Below are 23860 nucleotides of genomic sequence, written 5' to 3' on the forward strand. Positions count from 1 at the left end.
AATTTTGTTAGACAACTACAGAGTTGTTCTCCACTGTGGTTGTACCAGTTGACACTCAGCAGTTTTGCAGGTTCTTTTTTCATGACTTCCTTTCCAGTGTTTGATATTGAGTGATATTTTAATACTTTGGAGGATCTCCTGTGAGAAGTGATAAGTTTTAATATGCATTTTACTAGTTACTTACTTTTATCTTTTGTTGTTGCCCGTTTACTTTCCTGAGAGTTGCCTGTTCCATTTCTTTGCTTGTTTTTCTCTCAGGTATTCTTTGTTTGAATGATCTGTGTGGGAGTTCTGTATCCATTCTGCATATTAATCTCTTAGAGTATGATGCTGTGCTTTTTCTTAATTTACAGTGGGCACTTAACAGATCCTGAGTTATTAAGACATTTTGCTATTTTGCTATTATTAGAAAGAGTAATCTCAACTATTTAAAAATTCAGGTGGATTATAGTTGGTCTTAATGCTTTCCTGTTCTTGGAACATAAATTCTCACAGCTCTATTAGACTCAGTTAAAAGAAGCACCTTTAACATTTCTCTGAATTTCAGCAAAATTGATGTGGAATTTCTTTAAAGTTGCCATGCAGTCTAGTTAAATTGGGCTAGGTGAGTATTTTGAAAGTTAGGGAAGTATTGAATATTTCACAGATCAGGGTCAACTAGTAAAAACAAATCAGTGATTATGTTAGTACATGAGGTATTGACATTTCCGTGTGTGTTTTTTTTAGAATAGCACTCATTGATGTTGCATGCTTTACAAATAAGGTAAGAAAAGTATAAAAATTACATTCTTCACTCCTTGTAGGTAACTAATATCAACTCTGTTGCCTCAAACTTTTTTTTTCCTGTTTTGTAGACTACCTTAGTCATGCTTTTATTGTTTGCTTTGATGGACCCTAAGGCCAACACGAAGTGATGCTATTGGAAAAATTGTACTATTAGAAGCCAGAAGCGAATCTTTCCTAAAACTGGAAAACTTATCAGAAAATATTCTGATATAATCCTTTAAAAAAGCAAAGTACATAGATATCATAAGACAGATTTAGAGATGAAGCCAAGAGCTTTTTAGGAGGTTGCTCCACTCTAAGACCTTAACCCTGAAAGTTGGGAGAAAGTAACCAGATAGAAACTTCCTGCATCATGAAAAAGTTTAAATTGGACCATCTATACTTGCTGCTAGTAAATACAGAGAGATGTTCTGTGGTCCTCAGATCTGGTAAAGTATCCCACTTGGACTAACTAAAATCACACAGTGTGGAGTTAGTTTATGGAATTGTGAACTTAAAGGGATTTTTTTTTTCTTTTAAATTTATTTTATTTATTTAGTTTTGGCTGCTTTGGGCCTTCATTGCTGCACGTGGGCTTTCTCTAGTTGGCGGTGAGCGGGGGCTACTCTTCCTTGTGGTGCGTGGGAGTCTCATTGCTTTGGCTTCTCATTGCAGAGCACAGGGCTCTAGGTGCGTGGGCATCAGTAGCTGTGGCTCGCGGGCCCTAGAGTGCAGGCTCAGTAGTTGTGACCCACGGGCTTAGTTGCTCTGCGGTATGTGGGATCTTCCCAGACCAGGGCTCGAACCTGTGTCCCCTGCATTGGCAGGCGGATTCTTAACCACTGCGCAACCAGGGAAGTCCCTTACAGGGATTTTTAAAGATCATTTTGTTTTAAGAGCTAGAATATGTAAGATAACAGGTCATAAATTATTGGATGTTGGTACCCTTTGTTGCGTTTTTCTTTTTCTTTTATTCTGAAAGTAATTCATGTTCATCCCAGGACATTCCAGCAATTCAGAGGTCTGTGAATTTTATTCTTTTTAACATGTACATAGTATTCCATTAAAATGTTTTATATATATTATATGGAACAAAATATAATTTTCTGTAACACAGGTAATGAAATGGTGAATACTTTTTAAACCTTACGTTGTATGTATTTACACCTTGTGTTTTTTATATAGTACTTTTTGTATGGTTTATTTCATAACATAAACACCCTCCCCCCCCCAAAAAAAAAGGAGTGGTTAGTATTCTCAGTTTTTAGGCTGCTAATGTGAGATAAACATTTTGACTCGTATTTTCTTGTAGTTTTTCCTCAGGGGAAATATTCTTTATGACTCTGATGGATAAAAATTGTTTTAGAAATACTTCAGCAAACTCATTTTCCTAGCCTAAGAATAAAATAAATTTTTGGCAGTGTTTAACAGAAAAGTAAAACTTAGTGCTTTATTTATCTTTTTTTAAAGAGAGCAGAAATTTTTATATCTGACATAGCATAAACGTACCTAAAATTATTGTAGCTTCGTGATGCATGTTTTAAAAGTTAAGATATTAAGATGTGCACGTCATTTGGTTTTACAGTTTAATTGGGCCAGTTACATTCTGTGGGCACACAGGTGACTCTGTGGCATTCATGAGTAGACCACTGCAGTCATCAAGTCAACCTAGAAGTTCACTAAAAAGTAGTTTTACATTAAGTGCTTGGGCTTCCGTAGTCCAAGGTACTCTAGAAAAATTCTTTTTTTTTTTTTTCTCTGCGGTACGCAGACCTTTCACTATCGTGGCCTCTTCCGCTGCACAGGCTCCGGACGCGCAGGCCCAGCGGCCATGGCCCATGGGCCCAGCCGCGGAGGCCCCGCGGCACGCGGGATCCTCCCGGACCGGGGCATGAACCCGCGCCCCCTGCATCGGCAGGCGGACTCCCAACCACTGTGCCACCAGGGAAGCCCTAGAAAAATTGTTATTCTCTCAGGAGATAATCCTCTTTTTACTTTGCTAGCAAAATAGTTAAATAGTCTTCTGGGTGACAGAAGATGGTGGGATGTAGAAATGTTTTCTTTCACTATAGTTAATGGTTATAATAGTAAAAGTAATAGTAACAGCTAACATTCATTGCTTACTACCAGACACTTAATTCTTGCAGTTATAATTTTAATTTTAAAGATTAAAGAACTGAGGGCACCAGAGAGATCGTTAGTAGCTCAGGAGCACAAGTAGTGGTAGAATTTTGCCCAGTGAGAATTGGTCAGAGAAAATTTGAAGGTTTCCTTTTGTTGCATCTCAAATACTCATTCACTGTTTTAAAATAGAGCACTCAGTTTCAGAGTTCATTTGTTACATATTGCTGGTCTTAGATTTACCAGTTCAGTTAGAACTGGTAAAGTGAAGGTAGTGTTTACTATCTTTGCTTCCTTAAGTATTTCTAAGTGGCCAAGTTTTTCTTTACTTCTTGAGGTCAAGAACCGTTCTGTTCTTCCCCTTTCCCTAAACTAGGACTTTTTCAGTATTTCTTGAAAAAATTTTTAAGGGGAAGTATAATTTTTAAAACGTATTTTTCTTGTCCCCTTTGTGGAGTACAATTTTGGCATATTATGACATTCAGAATATTACAAACTTGGATATAAAATTAATGGAAAGTAAACTTTAGTGGAAGTGAGTGATTTCCTCCTTCCCCCTGTATTCTTCCTAGGTCCTGTTTCTTTCATCACTGATCTTTCTAGACCACAATGATTTAATTTTATATCATTTTTTAGGAATATTACTTTTGAGTGATTTGTAATATATACCCCAAAAGGTTTATCCTGTAGATCTGACAGCAGTGTTGCAAGGGAGTGATCTCCAAATTGGAATTACTTGGAACGTTTAATGAACTTACTTTGTCTTGGGAGAGTGGCATGTATCTTTTAGGAAGTCTTCCAGTCTTCACATCAGCATGGGGAAGGGGGAATTGCTGTTGATAATTAAAATAATAAGACTATCTAGTTTGTCTCTTATTTCTGATTTTGGTACATGCTTCATAGTCCAACCAATAATGTATCCGTTGGCATATGATGTTATATAAGGAACAGCCAGAATCCATAGTATTATAAATTTGTAAAACCTCTTCTAAAAGGACACAGTGTTTCAGGAGTATTTAATAAATGAGGGAGGATCTCATGTATTTTTAGCATGTATTTTCATTGGTATGCGTAGTTTCTAATTGTCATAGTGGATCAGTAACGTAAAACATCAGCTTTTCTGAGATGATGCCATTTGATTTTGTTTACTTTCATTATTTTAGTTTGACAGAATTGAGAGTTCTCATGAACGAGGGTGAGATTAAAGACTTTATTCTCAGGAGGGTATGATGTTAGTTTACATATTTCTCATAGCTTCTGTTTTATGTTTGGACCAGAAATAAAGGTGGAGATTTCAGGGTGGTGATTTACCAAATAAAATTTTTCTAATGAGAATTGATTGAGTCTATTTGTATAGACTAAATCTTTTGGGCTCAAATTGCCAAAATTTTCTGCATTTTCTTTTTTACTGGGAATGATGATCAAATAGACAAGGTTATTCCGAAAACTTTCAGTGTATGGTCTTAGATTACTGAAGAACTTCCGTAAACATTTTGTAGTCACTGGTGCTATTGGGTGGTTCAGTACTCTTAATTATTCTAAGACATTTTATGTTGTCTTCAGGATTTTTTTTTTAATGTGGAAGCATTTTTATTTAGATATTTTGAGGCATAATTTACAAACCACAAAATTATAGAATTTAAGGGTTCAGTTTGAAAAGTTTTTTAGTTGTATACAGATAGCCATCACCCAAATGCATACAGTCCTCTCACCCCAGCCAGTTCCCTTCCAGTCCTTCCCAGTCTGTTCCCTGTCAGGCAGCTTCTGTTTTTTAAGCATGGTAGCTTAGTTTTCTCTTTGGCCTTTTCTTAATCATTGGGGAAAAAAATGTATTTACGGTCATAATCTGAATTCTGGACAACCTGATAGTTCAGTCTGACAAATGGATGATCAGAAGTCTGTTTTGCTTGTATAAAATTCTAATCTCCACTTGTGTTGAGAATGATGAATGAAAGAAAGCTTTTTATTCCTGAGTGTGTCAGACACTCTTAAGTTTTAGGGCTAGAAAGTTGCATAAGAAATTGTCTCTACTCGTAAGAAACTTTATGACTTCAAAGAAGCTTGTAGCCTTCTTTCAGAATGTTATTTTTATCTGACCATGACTTATGTAGAATTCTTGAGGCTTTTGGCTATTTTAAGAATCAGTCCTTTTTTTTTTTTAAATATTGAAGCAATATGGTTTCTTTTCACTAAAATGCTATGTGTATTTACACACATGGAATATTATTTTTTTCTTTTTTCTCAATTATTGAGATATAATTGACAGAAAGATTATTTTTAAATACTGCTACCATTTCCCTCGAGCTGATTGGTTGATATTTATTATAGAAGAGCTTAAAGGAGAGACTTGAGCTGGAGTTTCCACCTTAATGGAACCATAGTGTGAATATAAGCCTTGGGAGTGTGCAAGGCTATTTGAGGTAATCCTGGAATAAAGTACCATCTGTTTGGAACATTTTAAAATGCTAATTGAGAACCTAGTTTGCAAAATATTCAGTTATATTAAACTGTTAAACTAATAAAGAAACTCGGTTAATAATACGGATTTCTCTGACAAGCTTCAGAAGTATAACAGTTAAAGAAAAAATTCACAAATGAGGTAAAGATCAATTTACTGTATAAATATGTTAACTTTCTTGGCTTTATGGCAATGACCTGAAGTAAAACACTGATGATAATGGTAATCAAACTAAGTTGTTTTTTTTTTAATTTGAATTATCTAGATAATCTCAAAGGGAAAGGAGAAGTTCCAGATGTGGTCTTAAGTTTTTATTTTTCTTACCTTTGATATATAACCTGGAGGATTTTCATCATTTTTCATGGAAAGATTGGATGTGGGAAGCAATATTTGATAAAATATTATTTAGAAATTTATATTATAATGAGACTACTTGACAGTATCAAAGGATGCAGTTAGGTTGATGTTATTAGTCTAGTTTCTTAGATCCTGGTGAAACAAGTAATAAATAAATGGTCTAGGTATTCAAGAATAATGCAGTCATGCACTAGATGAGGATAATCATCTCTACAGATTGCTTGTACAGGAATTGACCAACCAAACTCGATCCATTTTGCCCATTCTTTAGGAAAACTGAAATACAATTTCTCTCATTTTTCCTTTATACTGTAGTTAATTATACATACCTCTGTTTGCCTTTATGTTTATAAAGTTCGGGATGATTTTATCTCCTCAAATGAAAACTTGGATTATCTCATGCCAAATATTTTTTTGAAAGGGTTTTTAAAAAAATAATAACTGACAGTAATTGAGAACTTACTGTGTGCCAGGTGCCTTAACACTCCAACATACTTTAAGTCATAATTTTGAGGTGGTAGGGATTATTTTGTTGAGTAAAAACATTATTTGTTACTTTTTGCCTATTTTTTTTCATTTTAGAATTTCTTTTCATTTTTAAAGAGAGTAAAAATTTCTCTGATTTAGTTTGACTAAAAATGTGATAGTATGTGTCTATATTGTCAAATATATATTTATCACCCTTGAACCTAACATTGCCATAGTAATATGTTGTAATATTACAAGTGGACCATGCTTAATTGATTTTATTGGCTTGGGAAAGTTATGATAGGATGCATGTTGGCAATATGTACCTTTGAAGTTCTTATATTAAGGAAATTGAATATTGGGAATAATGATGAATTAATTCTTCGTAGTGATTTTTTTCCCCCATAGCATTCATCTGATTACAGTAAATTTGAATATATAAAACCTCACTGGTCTGTGTGGGTTTTGTTTCTTATAGTGTTTATTCCTTTTAAAAACCAAGAATTGCTTTTTTTTTTTTTGGCAGTACGCGGGCCTCTCACTGTTGTGGCCTCTCCCATCGCGGAGCACAGGCTCTGGACGCCCGGGCTCAGTGGCCATGGCTCACGGGCCCAGCCGCTCCGCGGCATGTGGGATCTTTCCAGACCAGGGCACAAACCCGCGTCCTCTGCATCGACAGGTGGACTCTCAACCACTGCGCCACCAGGGAAGCCCCAAGAATTGCTGAAGTGATCTTGTTGGTCAATGAGTCCGTCTCAGCTAAATGATTCAGTCTTCTCCCCTGACCCTTTCTCCCCTTGTACTTGATCTTTCAGGTTGAACATATTTGACTTTTTTTTTCCAGGTTGAATTGACCAAAGCAATGGTTATGGAGAAGCCTAGTCCCCTGCTGGTCGGGCGGGAATTTGTGAGACAGTATTACACACTGTTGAACCAGGCTCCAGACATGCTACACAGGTGAGACCTTTCTTTTCCTGAGCATCATCTAATGCTGCGTTTTAGTGTGTGGGTACTAATCCTTAAGATTCTCTTATTCATCATGCACCTTCTAGGGTTACTGCATAAAAGTGCTTTGTAAGTACCAAAAAGTGATGGTAGTTCAAATTATGTAATAGTAGAATATACAAATATTATTTAAAAATTAGTCTAAGTTACCTATACATTATCAGAAAAGTAATGCTTGATAATGTAAACGTATAATAATTGTGCTCTTGATTTTGTTTGCCGTTTTGCTGTTTTTGGTGAATCATGAATTATTTAGTAAGAATGTATTGAAGAAGATGCAAGAGTGTTCCTGTAATGACATACTTTTGTGTTGATATGCTAACGGTTTTTCTATGTAGGTGCAAATTTTTTTATCAAACTGTGTTTTAGCTTTTTTACTTGATAATCTGTGATCATCTTACAAGGGTAGTACATGTATCACAGTAATTTTGTTACCCATGAGGTTTTATTTTCCAGAGGTGTAATGTATGTTTTAATCCCCTAATGATGAATATGTAAGTTGCTTCCATTATTTCCTCTTACAAATAGTGCTGCATTATACAAAGCTCTTAAGTTTGTTTATGTAGACTTATTAGAATATTTTTTAGAAATTCTAAAATGTGTATTTGTTGGACCAGAACGATTTTTTCTTCTATATCTTGCCAGTTTGCATATTGGATACCACATGATTATTAGGTGAAAGAGAATGTTTTTAAAATTCATTTTGAGTCCTTGTTCTGAAAATGGAAAGAATCACTTGTGTTTTTTTTTTTTTTAAGGCTTTATAATTTCCAAAACACTTTTACCTTTTTCTTCTTGATCTTTATAAAAACCTCTTAATAAGGCATTGTAGGATAGTTAACTTCATTTTACAGATAAAGACACTAAGGGGTTAAAAATTTGTTGGTAGTCACACACCTATTAAGTGATAGAACAAGCCCTAAACCTTTCTTTCCCCCTCTTTTGTTGTTCTTTTTGTCAATTGTATTCTGTGCCTTTAGAAGTTACATACATTTGGAATTTAAAGTGGAGCAGGAGTTGAAACAAACTAACCAAATACATTTCTTGTCAATATTGTTATTTACTGGTTCTAACACATCTGTTTTTCACATTTCATCTCTGAGGTACATTTTAGATACAATGAAAAGTGGATTAGCCAGCAGTGAACTGATTCTGGCTGATGTGCAGCCTTTTAATAACTTTGAAAGTTGAAAGGTACTTTTGAGATCCTTAAGGCCCCAGATCTGTCCCTTTTTTGGAGGAAAAAACAATCAGTATGTAGAATGACATGTATGGGCTTATTTGTGAAAAATTGTTAATTTGGAGTACAAGTGTCAGGAAATCCTAAAAGTGATTATCCCCAAGTTAGGGTATTTTCTCTGTGTCTGTGTGTGTGTTGGGGTGGGGTGTTGTTGGCGCTTCCCTAATTCAGTATTGTTGTAATGAAAACAAGACAATTTTGAGGATATAGGTGAATTAAAGCTATGAAGATTTAAGTCTGAAGCTCTTAATGCATCAGCAAAAATTGTTAAAACTACTCCTAAAACCTATCTGCCTGAGTTACTGGGTTTTTAATGGGAACTCATCACGTGCATTCTCAGATATAAAAGGACTCTCTAAGTCGGTAGAGAGTATAGATGTCCTCTTGTATATCAGGACTACCTGTGGTCTCCTTGAGTGAAAACAGGAACTTTTATTTTAAGGTGCCTTCCTGACGTGAACTACAAGATCCTTCCCAACATGATCATCCTTTCCTGAGACCTGAAACTTGTGACTCATAAAAATTCCTTGACCATATTCATTCCCATTCAGCAAATGTTGTGACATGTAGGTGATGCATATATTATGATTGCATACAAAGATGAAAAAGAAAATACATTCCTGCCTCCAAGAATGTACTAGTCAGACAGATGGGTTGAAACATGAACAGTAAATACCTGGTCTTAGGATACTTGAAGATGACAAGTATCTTTCTGCTTTACAGATTTTATGGAAAGAACTCTTCTTATGTCCATGGGGGATTGGATTCGAATGGAAAGCCAGCAGATGCAGTCTATGGACAGAAAGTAAGCAAAACAAGCTTCGTGTAGGCTGTTGAGCAGCTAGAAAATAACCCATAGAATTGAGGCGGATACATGCTTGATACGTTTGTTGATATTTAAAGATGAAATTTCTCAACTTCTGTTTAGAAATTTAGGTATTCAGTAACTACTTGGTTTATATGATAATCATTGAAAAGCTTATAGTGTCACTTTTGTTCATTTTGTATGATATATTCTGAAGTTCTTTTATGTTGGAAGATGATAGGTTTTAGCATGGGGGTCATCCATTGTAAACATTTTAGTTATGTTAATTAAGGACAATAATTTTAATAATTAAGGTTAAGGTGTCATTGGGAATATACTATATTAAGACAAATTACAGTGGGGTCTGTGTAGTTTGTAATTTAAATGTGCACAGGTAAATGCTCTATCTTTGTTGTGTTAGAAAGTTTTTTGTTCTTGGAGATTCTGCATTCTCTTTCTTCGATTCCTTAGGAAATCCATAGGAAAGTGATGTCACAAAATTTCACCAATTGCCACACTAAGATCCGTCATGTCGATGCTCATGCCACCCTGAATGATGGTGTGGTGGTCCAGGTGATGGGCTTGCTCTCTAATAACAACCAGGCTTTGAGGAGGTTCATGCAGACCTTTGTCCTTGCTCCTGAGGTATGAAAAAAATAACAATGAAAGGTTGTACATGTTTTTTTAAAAACTGTTCATTTTGAAGTTTTAAATATACAGAAAAGTTGAAATAATAGTGCAGAAGTACTCTTTCATATATCTTACCTAGAGCCACATTTGTCCACACATTTATAATTCTTTTTCTATTTACCTATCATTTTTAATTCTAAACTATTTTAAAAGTAAATTGGAGGACTTCTCTGGTGGCACAGCAGTTAAGAATCCACCTGCCAATGCACGGGACATGGGTTCGATCCCTGGTCAGGAAGATCCCACATGCCGCGGAGCAACTAAGCCCGTGCGCCACAACTACTGAGCCTGCACTCTAGAGCCCGCGAGCCACAAGTACTGAGCACATGTGCCACAGCTACTGAAGTCCGCACGCCTAGAGCCCGTGCTCCGCAACAAGAGAAGCCACCTCAGTGAAAAGCCCGCACACCACCACAAAGAGTAGTCCCCACTCACTGCAACTAGAGAAAGCCTGTGTGCAGCAACGAAGACCCAGCGCAGCCAAGATTAGATAAATAAATAAAATTAAAAAAAAAAAAAAGTAAATTGGAGGTATTATGCCCAGTCATCCTCCAGTACTTAAGTGAGCACCTCTTTTTTTTTTTTTTTTTTTTTTTTTTTTTTTGTGGTACGCGGGCCTCTCACTCTTGTGGCCTCTCCTGTTGCGGGGCACAGGCTCCGGACGCTCAGGCTCAGCGGCCATGGCTCACAGGCCTAGCCGCTCCGCGGCATGTGGGATCTTCCCGGACCGGGGCACGAGCCCATGTCCCCTGCATCAGCAGGCGGACTCTCAACCACTGCGCCACCAGGGAAGCCCGTGAGCACTTATTAAGAATAAGGACTTCTCTTCCATAACCATAGTACAGTTATCAAATTAGAGTATTTGTAATACAATTATCCATCTATAGTCCATATTTAAATTTTGGTTATTGTCCCAGTAATACAAAGAATAGTAATTTTTTTTTCCTTGTCCAAGATTCAGTTCAGGATTACACATTGCATACAGCTGTCATGTCTCTTTAGACTCCTTTAATCAGCTATAATTCATTAATCTTTTGTTTTTCAAGACGTTGACATTTTTAAAGAGGACAATCAAATTACGTGTGGAATGCATCAGTTTGAATTGTCTGATATTTCCTTATAATTAGTTTTAGGTTATACATGTCTTTCAGTGCCTCACATTAGGTAGCACTTGATGTCATTTAGGCCCCTTATTAGAATTACTTAGTTAAGGTGATGGTCACCAGGTTTTGCCACTGTAAAGTTAGTGCTTTTACTTTTCTCATTAGTAAGTAAATTGTGGGTGCTTCTTTGAGACTGTGCGTATACTTTGTTCTTCATCAAACTTTCAGACGCTAGTTCTAGCATTCATTGATTCTTGCCAGAATCAGTTGCTACTCTGATGGCTACAAATGGTGATCATCTAATTCTTTATTTATTAGTTGGCATTCTACTGTAAAGAACTTTGCCTTTACTTCTGTCTGTCATGGGGTCTTTATTTAATGGATTTAGTTAATTTTTTATTAATTTCCGAAGTGTCCTAGGACCTGCTAAGTGTGAACCCCTTCAAGCGGGTTTCTGTTTTTTTGTTTGTTTGTTTTGGGGTTTTTTTTGCAGCGGGCGGGCAGTTCGTGGCACAGATGTTTCAGGTTCACCTTGCACTCTCCCTGCTCCAGACACGACCCCAGTTCTGGAGTCAGCTGTTACTTCAAGGAGCCCTGTTTTTTTTTTTTTAGTTATCATGCTTTTCATGAAAAGACTACAGGCTTATGTTGATTAATTGCATTTGTACTGCCTTCTCGACTGGTCCAGAATGAACAGAGTAAGGAATCCTATCTGTGTGAGCGTGTGGAAGGGGCTCCAAGAGGACCTGCTGACTAAAAGTTTTCTCTAGCATTACTTGTCAGATACTTTTCTGTTGAAGGGTAGTGAATCTAAAATCCCTGTCATTTTACTGTTTGAATATAAAATAACTCAGTTGTCTATTTGAAAAATTACATGAAGTCGTTTTAGTCATGATTTTTAGAGGAAGGCTTAGATTATCTATAGTGTTAAAATTGTTGATGGACTTCTAAATATTCAAGGAATCATGGGATGATTATTAATTATTCTAAATTTAGTTCTTTTTTGCCTTTAAAGAGGAAGATCTTAACATTACCATAGTATAATGGATTGTTACATAAACTGTCTCATTTAATATTCAAAGCTCTAAAGTATAAGTTGGTATCCTTCATTTTGCAGATGAAGAAACAGCCTTAGAAATTGAATGACTAGTAAATGACATAGTTGGATTTCAGTGTAGTTGTGTCCTATACCTAGTGTAGGCAAACCTTTTTAGCTACACGTTTGAGTGCTTGTGTCAATATTCTTGGATAGAGATTTAGCGAATTTTAAAATATCTGTTGCAATTGGTAATATGTATTTATTGTTCAAGAAATGATTTGAAGTCTGGGCTTTGGCATCTTAAATACTTAGAGTTTGTCAGTTTTGGATATTCACCTGGTGGTATTTTAAGCACACAGTATGTAATGTAAAGCAGGGATCCTTTCAGCCTTGACCTTATTGGCATTTGGGGCTGGGTGACTGCTTGCTGTGGGGATGTCCTGTGCGGCGTAGGGTGTCTGGCAGCGTCCCTGCCATCTCCTCAGTAGTTGTCAGCTCTCCTCCTCACGGGAAACCTGAAATGTCTCCCAAAGTTGCCAAATGTCTCCTGGGGTGGGCAGTATTGCCTTTAGTTGAGAACGATGGTGTAGGGTGATGTGGAATTTTAAAAGTTTCCTGAATAAATGAAAACTTTCTGTTGGCATTGCAGGGCTCTGTTGCAAATAAGTTCTATGTTCATAATGATATCTTCAGATACCAAGATGAGGTCTTTGGTGGCTTTGTCACTGAGCCTCAGGAAGGTAAGTTACTTGTCTAAATTTTTTTGGATGGCATCAGATTGACCTGAAGAGAGTGTAGGTTTCTTGAATGTTTTCATAATTTTCTGTATCTTTCATTAGTAACTTTTGTCAAGGCATAAGAAGGGTTGGAGATTTTAACCTACTTGAGGCTGATAGGTTAGTCTACTTCACTGATATTGGTAGAAGACATCAAACTCCTAAATCAGAAGTAGACAGGTTATTATAGCAACAATAGTAGCATCTTAGCCATAGTTTCCGTGGGACACTGCAGAAGTTTAGATGATACCTGCAGTGCTGTGGGGTGCATTACTAGAGTGGAACCTAAGTTTCAGCAACCAAAACCTTATAATGGGGCAGCAAACATGCCTGCCCGTTGCTCTGGAGAGAGACGCTGTTTTCCGAGAGTGTTGCTGTATAAATATTCTTAAAAGGTAGTCTGGAACAAAGATTAGCCATTGCCTCAGTTGTAAGATATGCAGAAACACAGCTACCCATGGAGAATTGTCTCTAAATGCTAAGAGTAATTAGTATTTTAGTGTTTTCTGTATGACTCAGAATTCTAAGTGCTTTGTATTTATTGTATAATACAACAGCCTTACAGATAAGTATTTTAGGAACTATTGTTTCCTTTTAATAAATTAGGGCACTGAAATGCACGGAGGTCATTTGCCTGATGTCATATAGCTAGTTAGGTGGCAGAACCTTCGTTGGATTACTGGCAATATGACCTCAGACTCCATGCTTGTAACCCAAACATTACGATGGCCTTAATTCTGTCCTTAAAGCCTACGTCATGATTTTACCCAATTTTCTTTATCTTTTTATGTATCTGTACTGTTCTTATTTCATTGCCTTTTTTATCATGATGAACATTGTGCAAGTGAATATATTTGTGAGTTAAGTGAGCACAAATATGTTAAATTTCTTTTCTCATTTAGAATCTGAAGAAGAAGTAGAGGAACCTGAAGAAAGACAGCAGACACCTGAGGTGGTACCTGATGATTCTGGAACTTTCTATGATCAAACCGTCAGGTAAGGAAAACTTTGTTCATCTGTCCAGAGCTGCATGAGAATTTGAGTTGTTAGTCTTTCTGTTTGTTGGAGGGCAGCCATAATGCTCAGAATTATCTCAGAAAATAGTGATAATTTCCCAGAAGAAAGGTTTTGCTTTTGGTATGTAACATAAATATATAACTTGTTTACTATAGATTGTAGTCTGAGGACTACTTAAATAGTATCCATCAGTTGCTTTTCGGTTATCAAGTATTTAATACATCAAGGCATAGCTTTAAGTGCTTTTTTTGAGATGCAAGGTGTACAAGGACTTAGACATAAATTGACAAAAATTCAGACATGAGTTAAGTAACAATAAAGAACTTCATTTATTAGCTCAGGCAAATGTGTGACTGTGTCTTAGGTTTTTTTTAATCTGCAACTGGAACAGAAATATGTTGGATAGCAATATAAATTAATATTTACTTGTTGCCCTGTGATACCCTTAATGTTAATATTCAGTGCTTAAAGGATACTTTCAAATGTGTCTCAAGGTGTGGTGATGGGACTGACTTTACTCACCTGGGTTGCTGGTTGAAAATGAAGATTTGTTGTCCGACCACAAACTTACCAAATTAGAATTTCCGGTGGGGGGAAGCATCTGCAGTTTGTTAAAGTGACTTATGTGGAAGTTTAAGAACTATTCTGAATCACAACTGATGGTTTTTTTTTCCCTCCAAAATTCCTTGTGTGTTTTTGTGAGAAAAAATTTTGATACTAAAAACCACATAACATAAAATTTACCTTCTTAACCATTTTTAAGTGTACTTTATAGTAGTGTTAAGTATATGCACGATTGTGCAGCAGAATCTCTAGAAATTTTTATCTTGAAAAAACTGACACTGTACCTTTCCACCTCCCCATAGCCTATTAGAGTTTTGTGATATGTGATAGGTAAATTGTAATAATTTTGGGATTCTGAGAAACACTGCTCTGGTTCATTTTGATCTGTTTGATGCATTTGCTTAATCAGAATTTAGCAAATCTGACTGCAGTTAAGATTTGCTCACTGAGGGCTTTTCTAAAAAGTTGTCTTGTTTTAATACGCAAATACATAATTCTTAGATCTTTTTGGGGAGGAGAGAGCTATGTTTTTTAGGTTCAGGTCTCTAGGAATTTCTTGCTAAATCAACGGAAGCAGAATGATATTTCTCAAATTTTACCATGAAAGCAATGACTTAGAAGAACATTTAGAAGAACCTGTTGCTGAACCAGAGCCTGATCCTGAACCAGAGCCAGAGCAAGAACCTGTGTCTGAAGTCCAAGAGGAAAAGTCTGAGCCAGTATTGGAAGAAACTGCTCCTGAGGATGCTCAGAAGAGTTCTTCTCCAGCGCCTGCAGACATAGCCCAGACAGTGCAGGAGGACTTGAGAGTATGCAATGTGTCTTCATTTTTATTCCACTTCTATTTTTAAAAATCTCTCTTCTTCTTTATTGTTGCTTGGTTGCCTTTTGTAGGTACATTTTCATATTGGTTGTTTAGGGAAATTTCTTCCATATTGAGCCATACCTCAGATAAGAAGTGAGATGCATATTGCTTTCTAAAATCAAAAGTAGTTTTTTCCCTCCTCTAAGGAAACTTGAATACTTTTTAGGCCAGAAATTTCAGGTGCTATTTTATCACTGCATCAACAAACCTTCTTTTTAATATTACATCTTTCAAATTGCAGATTATTGTGTGCTTGTTAAACAAGTGATAGTCTATCTTTGAAAAATAACATGGCACAACAGACTTTTCCTGCCCTTTTCTATGAAATCTAATTGAGGACAACTTTACAGTACAAGTAGAAACAAATTGCTCAAGTATAACTACTTTTCTAATCAGAATACCTGATTTGAAAAGTTTGAAGATTTTCAGTTACTGTCCCTGAGTCACATCAAGATGATAACTGAACTAACAGAACCTTTACAGTTGATGCTCCTTGAAGGAATATGTTTTAGTGCTGTATTTATGGGGCCAGGGTTCTTGTGATGCCGTTTCTCTAACAGTTATTTCAAGTGTCTTTGCGTTAGGCATTGTTCTAGGTATGGGAATTGTCAGTAAAGTAGATAGAGCTCTTGGTCTCTGGAAGCTTCTGGGTGAGTAGGAAAGAGAAATGGTGAAATCACTTTAGCTTGCAGGTGGAAAAGTAGGTTGGCTGGATTGAGCATGGATGACAACTTAGGTGGCTTAATTATAGTAGTTCTGGAGAGAGGTAATGACATCTTGGATTAGGGTCATGGTAGTGGAGATGGAGAAGAGATTTAAGATGTAAATAATAGGATTTGGTGATTTTGGTATTGATTGATATAACTCAAGAAGATTCTAAAGTTGGTGTAGTTGGGTTATAGATTGAGAGAATCATAGGAGGAAGAGCTGGTTTTGGAAGGAGAATTTTCTTTGATTCAGAAACTTGAAATTATGTGGAAGTAGTCTCTCATACTTTGCTGATACTTGATTAGTCCTAAGGAATTTTAGTACTAAATTTTAAGTAGAGGGGAAAAGGAATCTCAAGTTACTTATAAATTCCATCTTGCCTCTGAAAATGAGATGCGTGTGTAATAATACAAGAATTCAAAAGCTAATACCTTTTTTTAAAATAAAATTTATTTATTTATTTTTTGCTGTGTTGAGTCTTCGTTGTGTGTCGTCTTTCTCTAGTTGCGGCAAGCGGGAGCTACTCTCGGTTGTGGTGCGTGGGCTTCTCATTGCGGTGGCTTCTCTTATTGCGAAGCACGGGCTCTGCATGCCCAGTCTTCAGTAGGTGTGGCTCGCAGGCTCTAGAGTGCAGGCTCAGTAGTTGTGGCACATGGGCTTAGTTGCTCCGAGGCATGTGGGATCTTCCTGGACCAGGGATCGAACCCACGTCCCCTGCATTGGTAGGTGGATTCTTAACCACTGCACCACCAGGGAAGCCCAAAAGCTAATACCTTTTATATTGTTGTGATAAGTAGTGTAATCAACTGATGTTGGTGTGTTCCCTTAGACCTTTTCTTGGGCATCTGTGACCAGTAAGAACCTTCCACCCAGTGGAGCTGTTCCAGTTACTGGGATACCACCTCATGTTGTTAAAGTACCAGCTTCACAGGTGAGTTTCTAATTAAGCTTGCATATTAGGCAAATTTACTTGTATTTTTGTGTAATGTGATTTCACAGAGGTTTAATGAATAAGGCAGAGGAGAAGGGTACAAGGTGATTTTTAAAAAAATTTTTTAATTTAATTTTATTTTTTTATACAGCAGGTTCTTATTAGTCATCAGTTTTATACACATCAATGTATACATGTCAATCCCAATCACCCAATTCATCACACCACCAGCCCCCGCCCCTGCCGCTTTTTCCCCTTGGTGTCCATACGTTTGTTCTCTACATCTGTGTTACAAGGTGATTTTTAATGTGGTTTTTTTTTTTTTTTTTTGTGAGAGAATGAGGGAATTGTCATTTTCTAGTTTAAACCTTATTGTTAGCTAGGATACTTCACAAGAATAAAAGGTAAGCTTGCTTTGTTCTTACACAAAAGTTAACGTTACACATTTTTTAGCCTCGTCCGGAGTCTAAGCCTGAATCTCAGATTCCACCGCAGAGGCCTCAGAGGGATCAAAGGGTGCGAGAACAGCGAATAAATGTTCCTCCCCAGAGGGGACCTAGACCAGGTGAGAGCTCAGAAGGGTGGCTTCTTTAGTCTGAGCCTGTTGAGGGTGAGAGCTTGTTTTGGGAGGGTAGTTGATGTTTGTGTGTACTTAGATTTTAAAAAATATGTTGTGGAGTTAATGGAATTGCCTGTATTTAGGGGTAGAGAGAACTGTTGAATGGAACAGTCATGTAAAGGTGTCCTCTTTCTCATTCTTTCCTGCTTTCGTTTCCTCTTCAGTCCGTGAGGCTGGTGAGCAAGGTGACGTTGAACCCCGAAGAATCGTGAGACACCCTGACAGTCACCAACTCTTTATTGGCAACCTGCCTCATGAGGTGGACAAATCAGAGCTTAAAGATTTTTTTCAAAGTAGGTTATTGAGTTTTAAATACTAGATTCATTTAATACAGTGCTATCCAATAGAAACAGATGACCCACATTTATAATTTTAAGTTTTGTAGTAACATTTTAAAAGGCAAAAAGAAACTGGATAATTTAATTTTAATATTTTATTTAACCCAGTGTATCTAAGACATCATCTTAATATGTACAAACATGAGATACTTTCCATCAGCCTATCCTAAGTCTTTGAAATCTGGTGTGTATGTTGCACGTAGGGCACATCTTATTTTGGAGTAGCCACAATTCACATGCTTTGTAACCATGTGTTACTAGTGGCTTTCATTGGGCAGTGCGCGTGTAATACTTAAAGGAAATGTTCTAAGTTATTTGAGAATCTGTGTTCCACTTGCAGATTATGGGAATGTGGTAGAGCTGCGTATTAACAGCGGTGGGAAATTACCCAATTTTGGGTTCGTTGTGTTTGATGATTCTGAGCCTGTTCAGAAGGTGCTTAGCAACAGGGTAAGCAGTTTTTCATCTTGATTTTCTGTATCTTTGGTCTTTTAATGTATTCATCCTTAAAACTATGTCTTATATGTAAAGCGCAGTTTATTCCAACATGTCTGGGTAATATTTTCCATCATGTTTAACCATTATTAAAAGAACTGCCTGGGAGTTAGAAAAACAAAACTGCCATCTGAATAATGTACTTTTTGAATATGTGCATGATGGAGAATGAAATAACTATGGTAACCAATGCGCTGAGATTTATGCAGTTCCTTTCTTTGGTAGTGGCTTCTGGTGTAAGTGATGAATTAAATATTATGTTACTTTTAGCTAAGATATCTTAGAATCAGTTTGTTTAGCAGGTATATTTGTAGTCTTCATATATAACTGTTTCATATATAACTATGAGGAACTTCTTTTGTTCTATAAGTTGTCTGGGTTTGGAGTCACCCTACCTTAAGGCACTTTTATTAACAGTACTTTCTCTAATAATAGAGGGATTTGTAGAGTCAGAATCTTATTTCTGTGTTCTTAAAGAGACCTTTCCTGGGCTTCCCTGGTGGCACAGTGGTTGAGAGTCTGCCTGCCGATGCAGGGGACACGGGTTTGCGCCCCGGTCTGGGAAGATCCCACACGCCGCGGAGTAACTAAGCCCGTGTGCTACAACTACTGAGTCTGCGCTCTAGGGCCCGTGAGCCACAGCCACTGAGCCTGTGCACCACAACTACTGAGGCCTGTGCACCCTAGAGCCTGCGCGCTGCAGCAACTGAGCCCATGCGCCACAACTACTGAAGCCCGTTTGCTCTAGGGCCCATGTGCCACAACTACTGAGCCCGCGTGCTGCAACTACTGAAGCCCATGTGCCTAGAGCCTGTGCTCCACAGCAAGAGAACCCACTGGAATGAGAAGCCCGCACACTACAACGAAGAGTAGCCCCTGCTCTGTGCAACTAGCAAAAGCCTGCACACAGCCATGAAGATCCAGCGTGGCCAAAGACAGATTAACAAAACAAAACAAAAAATTGCATTAAAAAATAATACAGGGCTTCCCTGGTGGTGCAGTGGTTGAGAGTCCGCCTGCCGATGCAGGGGACATGGGTTCGTGCCCCGGTCCGGGAGGATCCCACGTGCCGCAGAGCGGCTGGGCCTGTGAGCCACGGCTGCTGAGCCTGCGCGTCTGGAGCCTGTGCTCTGCAGCGGGAGAGGCCACAACAGTGAGAGGCCTGCTACAGCAAAAAAAAAAAAAAAAAAAAAAAAATACAGTGTGCAACTCATTGGCATTTAATACACATTGTTGTGCAACCATCACCTATCTAGCTGCAAAACATTTTCATCAAAAGTAAGTCCCTTACTCATTGAGCAGTTTTTCCCCATATCCTCTCTCCCCAGCCCCTGGCAACCACTAATCTGCTTTCATTCTCTGCCATTTAAAACTTACACATTTTATTTACCATGTTAGTTAGAAATGTTGTAGATCATTATTTCCCAGAGGTTCTCCAGAACCTCTGATGTTCTCCAGAATGTTAATGGGTATATTACAAAGTTTAATGTTGTGGTAATAACATTAAGTTAGCCTTAATCTGAAATGTGCATTGTCTGTCAAACCGTTGGACCACTACTTTTGTGAAGCATCTCCTGCAAAACCCTGAGAAGTGTGGAGAGAATATGGCTTATGTCACCCAGGACACAGAATACTGAACACAGAGATGTCCAGTAGGCTTTGTTGGTAAATCCACCATTGAGCATACAGTAGACCCAGGGGCCACACTTTTTGGTGCAGCCTTGACTTTGTATTTTCTTAGATGGTATGATACTCCTGTGGGGCCAAACAAGGCCAGGCCCGATAGCTTGCTTCCAGTTAATTATCCAAGAGGAGGGCTTTGGTGTTTCATTTAACCCCTGTGGGTAAGGCATGACATCATTATGCATAGAAATTGTTGAGGTAAATTTCCTCAGAAAGTGGGCTGTATGTCTGCTACCTTTTTTCATTCAGATTGCTTCTATCCTTGTGATACCTCCATAGAGGTATCTTCCATAACTACCTTTTAAAATATCCGCAGTCCTAACCTCTCCTTATCTTTCAGACTTTAAATGATTTTATTTTTCCCATTGTATCTAGAACATTACCGGGAACAGCACTTCACATTGTGTGATTTATATGCTGTGTATATAAAAAAATATATATATATATAAATATTTGTAAATCTGTGTTAAAATACTTATAAATGTACAAATATAAGTATATATTTAATCAGAATTTAAAATTCACTTTAGAGTCAGAGCTCAAAAGAGGCTCCCCCGCCCCACCCCCATGCAGGTTTCCTTACATGCACTTTCAGATCATTCCTGTGAACTCTGGTGACTTCAGATGTAGCTTGCCTTTCCCTCACCTCACTGTATTGGTAGAAGTCTACCGTACTCCCTTCAGAATTTTTTTTAGACTTCTTTTTTTTGTTTTGGTTTGTTCTTAATTTTTTAATATTTATTTATTTGGTTGCATCGGGTCTTAGTTGCGGCAGGCGGCCTCCTTAGTTGTGGCTTGCTGGCTCCTTAGTTGCAGCAGGCGGGCTCCTTAGTTGTGGCTGTCTGACTCCTTAGCTGTAGCATGCAAACTCTTGGTTGCGGCATGCATGTGGGATCTAGTTCCCTGACCAGGGATCGAACCCGGGCCCCCTGCATTGGGAGCGCAGAGTCTTAACCACTGCGCTACCAGGGAAACCCCCTTCAGTAATTTTTTATGAGTACAGAAATAGCTCGTAGAATATGACCGTGGTGTCTGACCATGCTGTGTTGGTTCAGAGCTCATGCTTTCCTGTCAGAATGCCTTGGTTTACATTGCTCTTCTGTCTCTCACTAGCCTTGTGACCCGTGCAGTCTTGTTCCTTAACCTCCCTGGCGCATAGTTTGCTGGTCTCTATAAAATAGGTGTGCTAACAACCTTGAAAGGGTTGTTGTGAAGATTAAATGAGATAATAAAAGTGAAGTATATAGAATACTTCTCTGCATAGTAAGTACTGTTAGATATTTATTTTAAAAAATATTACAGTAGAAAACCACTGAGTACCAGCAAGGAGCGTAAATTGAGTTCATTGGAATCTTGAGTAACCCTTTGTTTGCTGTACTTCTCTTGGCAAAAAAGAAAGCCCAAGACATAGTGGGAAGTATCTTTTTTTTCCTGCACTAAGATCTGGTATCTTTATTATCTTCAGTATTTTCCCAAATTCTGTTCAGGCAAATAGCATTTTAAGATTATATTTAGGTGAAATTCATGATGTTTTTGAGACGTATATGTACTTTGCATAAACATGTGCAGCAAAGTCTTTCCACATTAGGTGATGATGGGATTTTATTCTAAGCCTCCCAATCCATGGAGAAGGTGGCAAGTTTTATTTATATTCTATTTATATAATTCTGTGGGAATATAAGATGTGCTTTAATAAGTACAAAGAGAGTTACTCTGCTGCACTCTTTAAATTGACTTTTTGACTTTTGAGCTAGCTTGCATACCTAACTGCTTTTCCATGTATCTGTTAGTGGGAAAATTATGTGTTCTGAGTTTGAGACAAAAAACTGCACTGTGAGAACGTAGGTGATTTGTAAGCTGCTGGTTCCATGTTTTGTCTTGGTGTTATAGCTTTGTTTTGTCTTTGGTAGTCAGTAGCCCATAAGCACTCTGTGTAAGTCTGTTCACCTTGGTTCTTACAGCCCATCATGTTCAGAGGTGAGGTCCGTCTGAATGTGGAAGAAAAGAAGACTCGAGCCGCCCGGGAAGGAGACCGCCGAGATAACCGCCTTCGGGGACCTGGAGGCCCTCGAGGTGGGCTGGGTGGTGGGATGAGAGGCCCACCCCGTGGAGGCATGGTGCAGAAACCAGGATTTGGAGTGGGAAGGGGCATTGCTCCAAGGCAGTGAATTGCTCTTCACCGATCTTCAGGCAGCAGTACAAACCCTAGCTCCCACAGAATGGTGATTTCTTCAGCCAACCTTTTGGTATCTTGGAATCTGATCCTAGTCTATGATAAACTGCTTAAGTTTGTACAATTCTACTTTTTGTGTTACTGGTGTGTGCTCCTTCCCCTCTCACCCCCACCCCTCCACCTTTTAGTCCTTCACTTCCAGTTTTGTGGAATGATATTTTAGGAAAAGTGGATTTTTAAAGAAGAAAAAAAAAAGACTGCGTTTCCTTGCTTTATTTGCATATAGACTGGATTTTTTTTTAACAGTTTCCCCAAAGGAATGTGTCTTGCTTATTACTGACATTTGGTATGTTTCATTCATTGGAATATTTCTTACTTATTTTCTACATGTTTCAAAAGCCTGTGAGAATTACAGGATTTGATAAACATTTTGAAGGCAGGAAGAACCCGAATTGTCTCTTCTTTGAGAGTCATAACTACCTTCTGGTGTGGAAAAATTGCCGTTGGAAAAATTGACAATTTAGATTCTCTCTGGTATGGTTAAAAACTGAATAAAAGGTGTTAGTAGAGTTTTTCTTTGGATACGTGATTGCAGAACAGTTCCAAAACCTGTTTTTACCATTGAAATTTAAACTGTGAGATAGGTTTTAAATGTCTAGAATGCAACTGATAAGCTTTTCTTGAACTGTTAGATTTTTTTTTTGAAGTAGAGTTTTTTCATGTTTAATTTGTATTTGTTAAAAAAAAAACCAAAAAGACCCAAAAAAATTTCAAAAATCTGAGTAACACAAAACCAGAGCAAAACTGTTGTGCCTTCTATTTATCTTTGATTCCAGTCTTGGCAATTGTTTAAAAGAAAAATAATAATAAAAAAAAATAAACTTAGATTTGTTCTATTAGGTTCAGAGTATGTTGGGAATTACAGAATCCCTCTTTCACCCTGTATGTCTTGTGTTCATTTGTTATGCCTTATTCTGAAATTGAGTCTCAAACTGGAATGCTTTTGAGGTCAGATGCTTCTGTAGAGGTCCTTTGAGCTGAGTAGTTCAGCATTTATATTAAGTTTTATTTCAGTGTCTCTTCAGAATCCTAATCGTGGCCCGTAAGAAAGAATGTGACTTTAATATTGGACTTTGCTGGTGTGCTTGAGTGTGCACTAGTTTTTTTTCTTAAATCATAGCCATATGGTAAATTTTCTATTTTGTTATGCTTCCCTTTTATTGGTGGGCATGCAGTGGGTGTTTCTTGGAAATGGCCAATTATTTTTTCTTTGTGGTACGTGGGCCTCTCACTGTTGTGGCCTCTCCCGTTGCGGAGCACAGGCTCCGGACGCGCAGGCTCAGCAGCCATGGCTCACAGGCCCAGCCGCTCCGTGGCATGTGGGATCTTCCCGGACCGGGGCATGAACCCGCGTCCCCTGCATCGGCAGGCGGACTCTCAACCACTGTGCCACCAGGGAAGCCCAGAAATGGCCAATTTTTATTAAAATGTTTCTGGAAGAAAATTTAATCTGGCAATATAGACTAATACTCGTTTTGCATAGTATATTACTGTTGAGTGCTCTTAGGGAGATGGGTGAAGGTTTTGTTTACACATTTGTGAAGCAAGCCTTTGCATGATAACTTGTCATTAATCGAAGG

The 23860-nt window shown here is 37.8% G+C and overlaps 1 protein-coding gene across 2 annotated transcripts in view; it reads left to right on the forward strand.

Moving 5' to 3' along the window:
- Positions 1-23102, forward strand: part of G3BP1 (G3BP stress granule assembly factor 1) — a 31162-nt gene extending 8060 nt beyond the window's left edge. Inside the window, exons 2-13 of one of the 2 annotated variants that reach the window (XM_029216221.1) lie at positions 727-763; positions 7014-7126; positions 9138-9219; positions 9691-9864; positions 12701-12791; positions 13730-13823; positions 15016-15217; positions 16811-16912; positions 17366-17477; positions 17696-17824; positions 18210-18319; positions 22009-23055. In XM_029216221.1, the coding sequence (XP_029072054.1) occupies positions 7032-7126; positions 9138-9219; positions 9691-9864; positions 12701-12791; positions 13730-13823; positions 15016-15217; positions 16811-16912; positions 17366-17477; positions 17696-17824; positions 18210-18319; positions 22009-22215 (1398 nt within the window). In that variant the 5' untranslated portion in view covers positions 727-763; positions 7014-7031 and the 3' untranslated portion in view covers positions 22216-23055. Of the gene's footprint in view, positions 1-726; positions 764-7013; positions 7127-9137; positions 9220-9690; positions 9865-12700; positions 12792-13729; positions 13824-15015; positions 15218-16810; positions 16913-17365; positions 17478-17695; positions 17825-18209; positions 18320-22008 lie in introns of both variants that reach the window. The other variant, XM_029216220.1, reaches the window with a different exon arrangement.
- The last annotated feature ends 758 nt before the right edge of the window (positions 23103-23860 follow it).

This window comes from Monodon monoceros, unplaced genomic scaffold (genome assembly GCF_005190385.1).
Source record: "Monodon monoceros isolate NGI ecotype Baffin Bay Population unplaced genomic scaffold, NGI_Narwhal_1 Super_Scaffold_12, whole genome shotgun sequence".
Classification (NCBI taxonomy): domain Eukaryota; kingdom Metazoa; phylum Chordata; class Mammalia; order Artiodactyla; family Monodontidae; genus Monodon; species Monodon monoceros.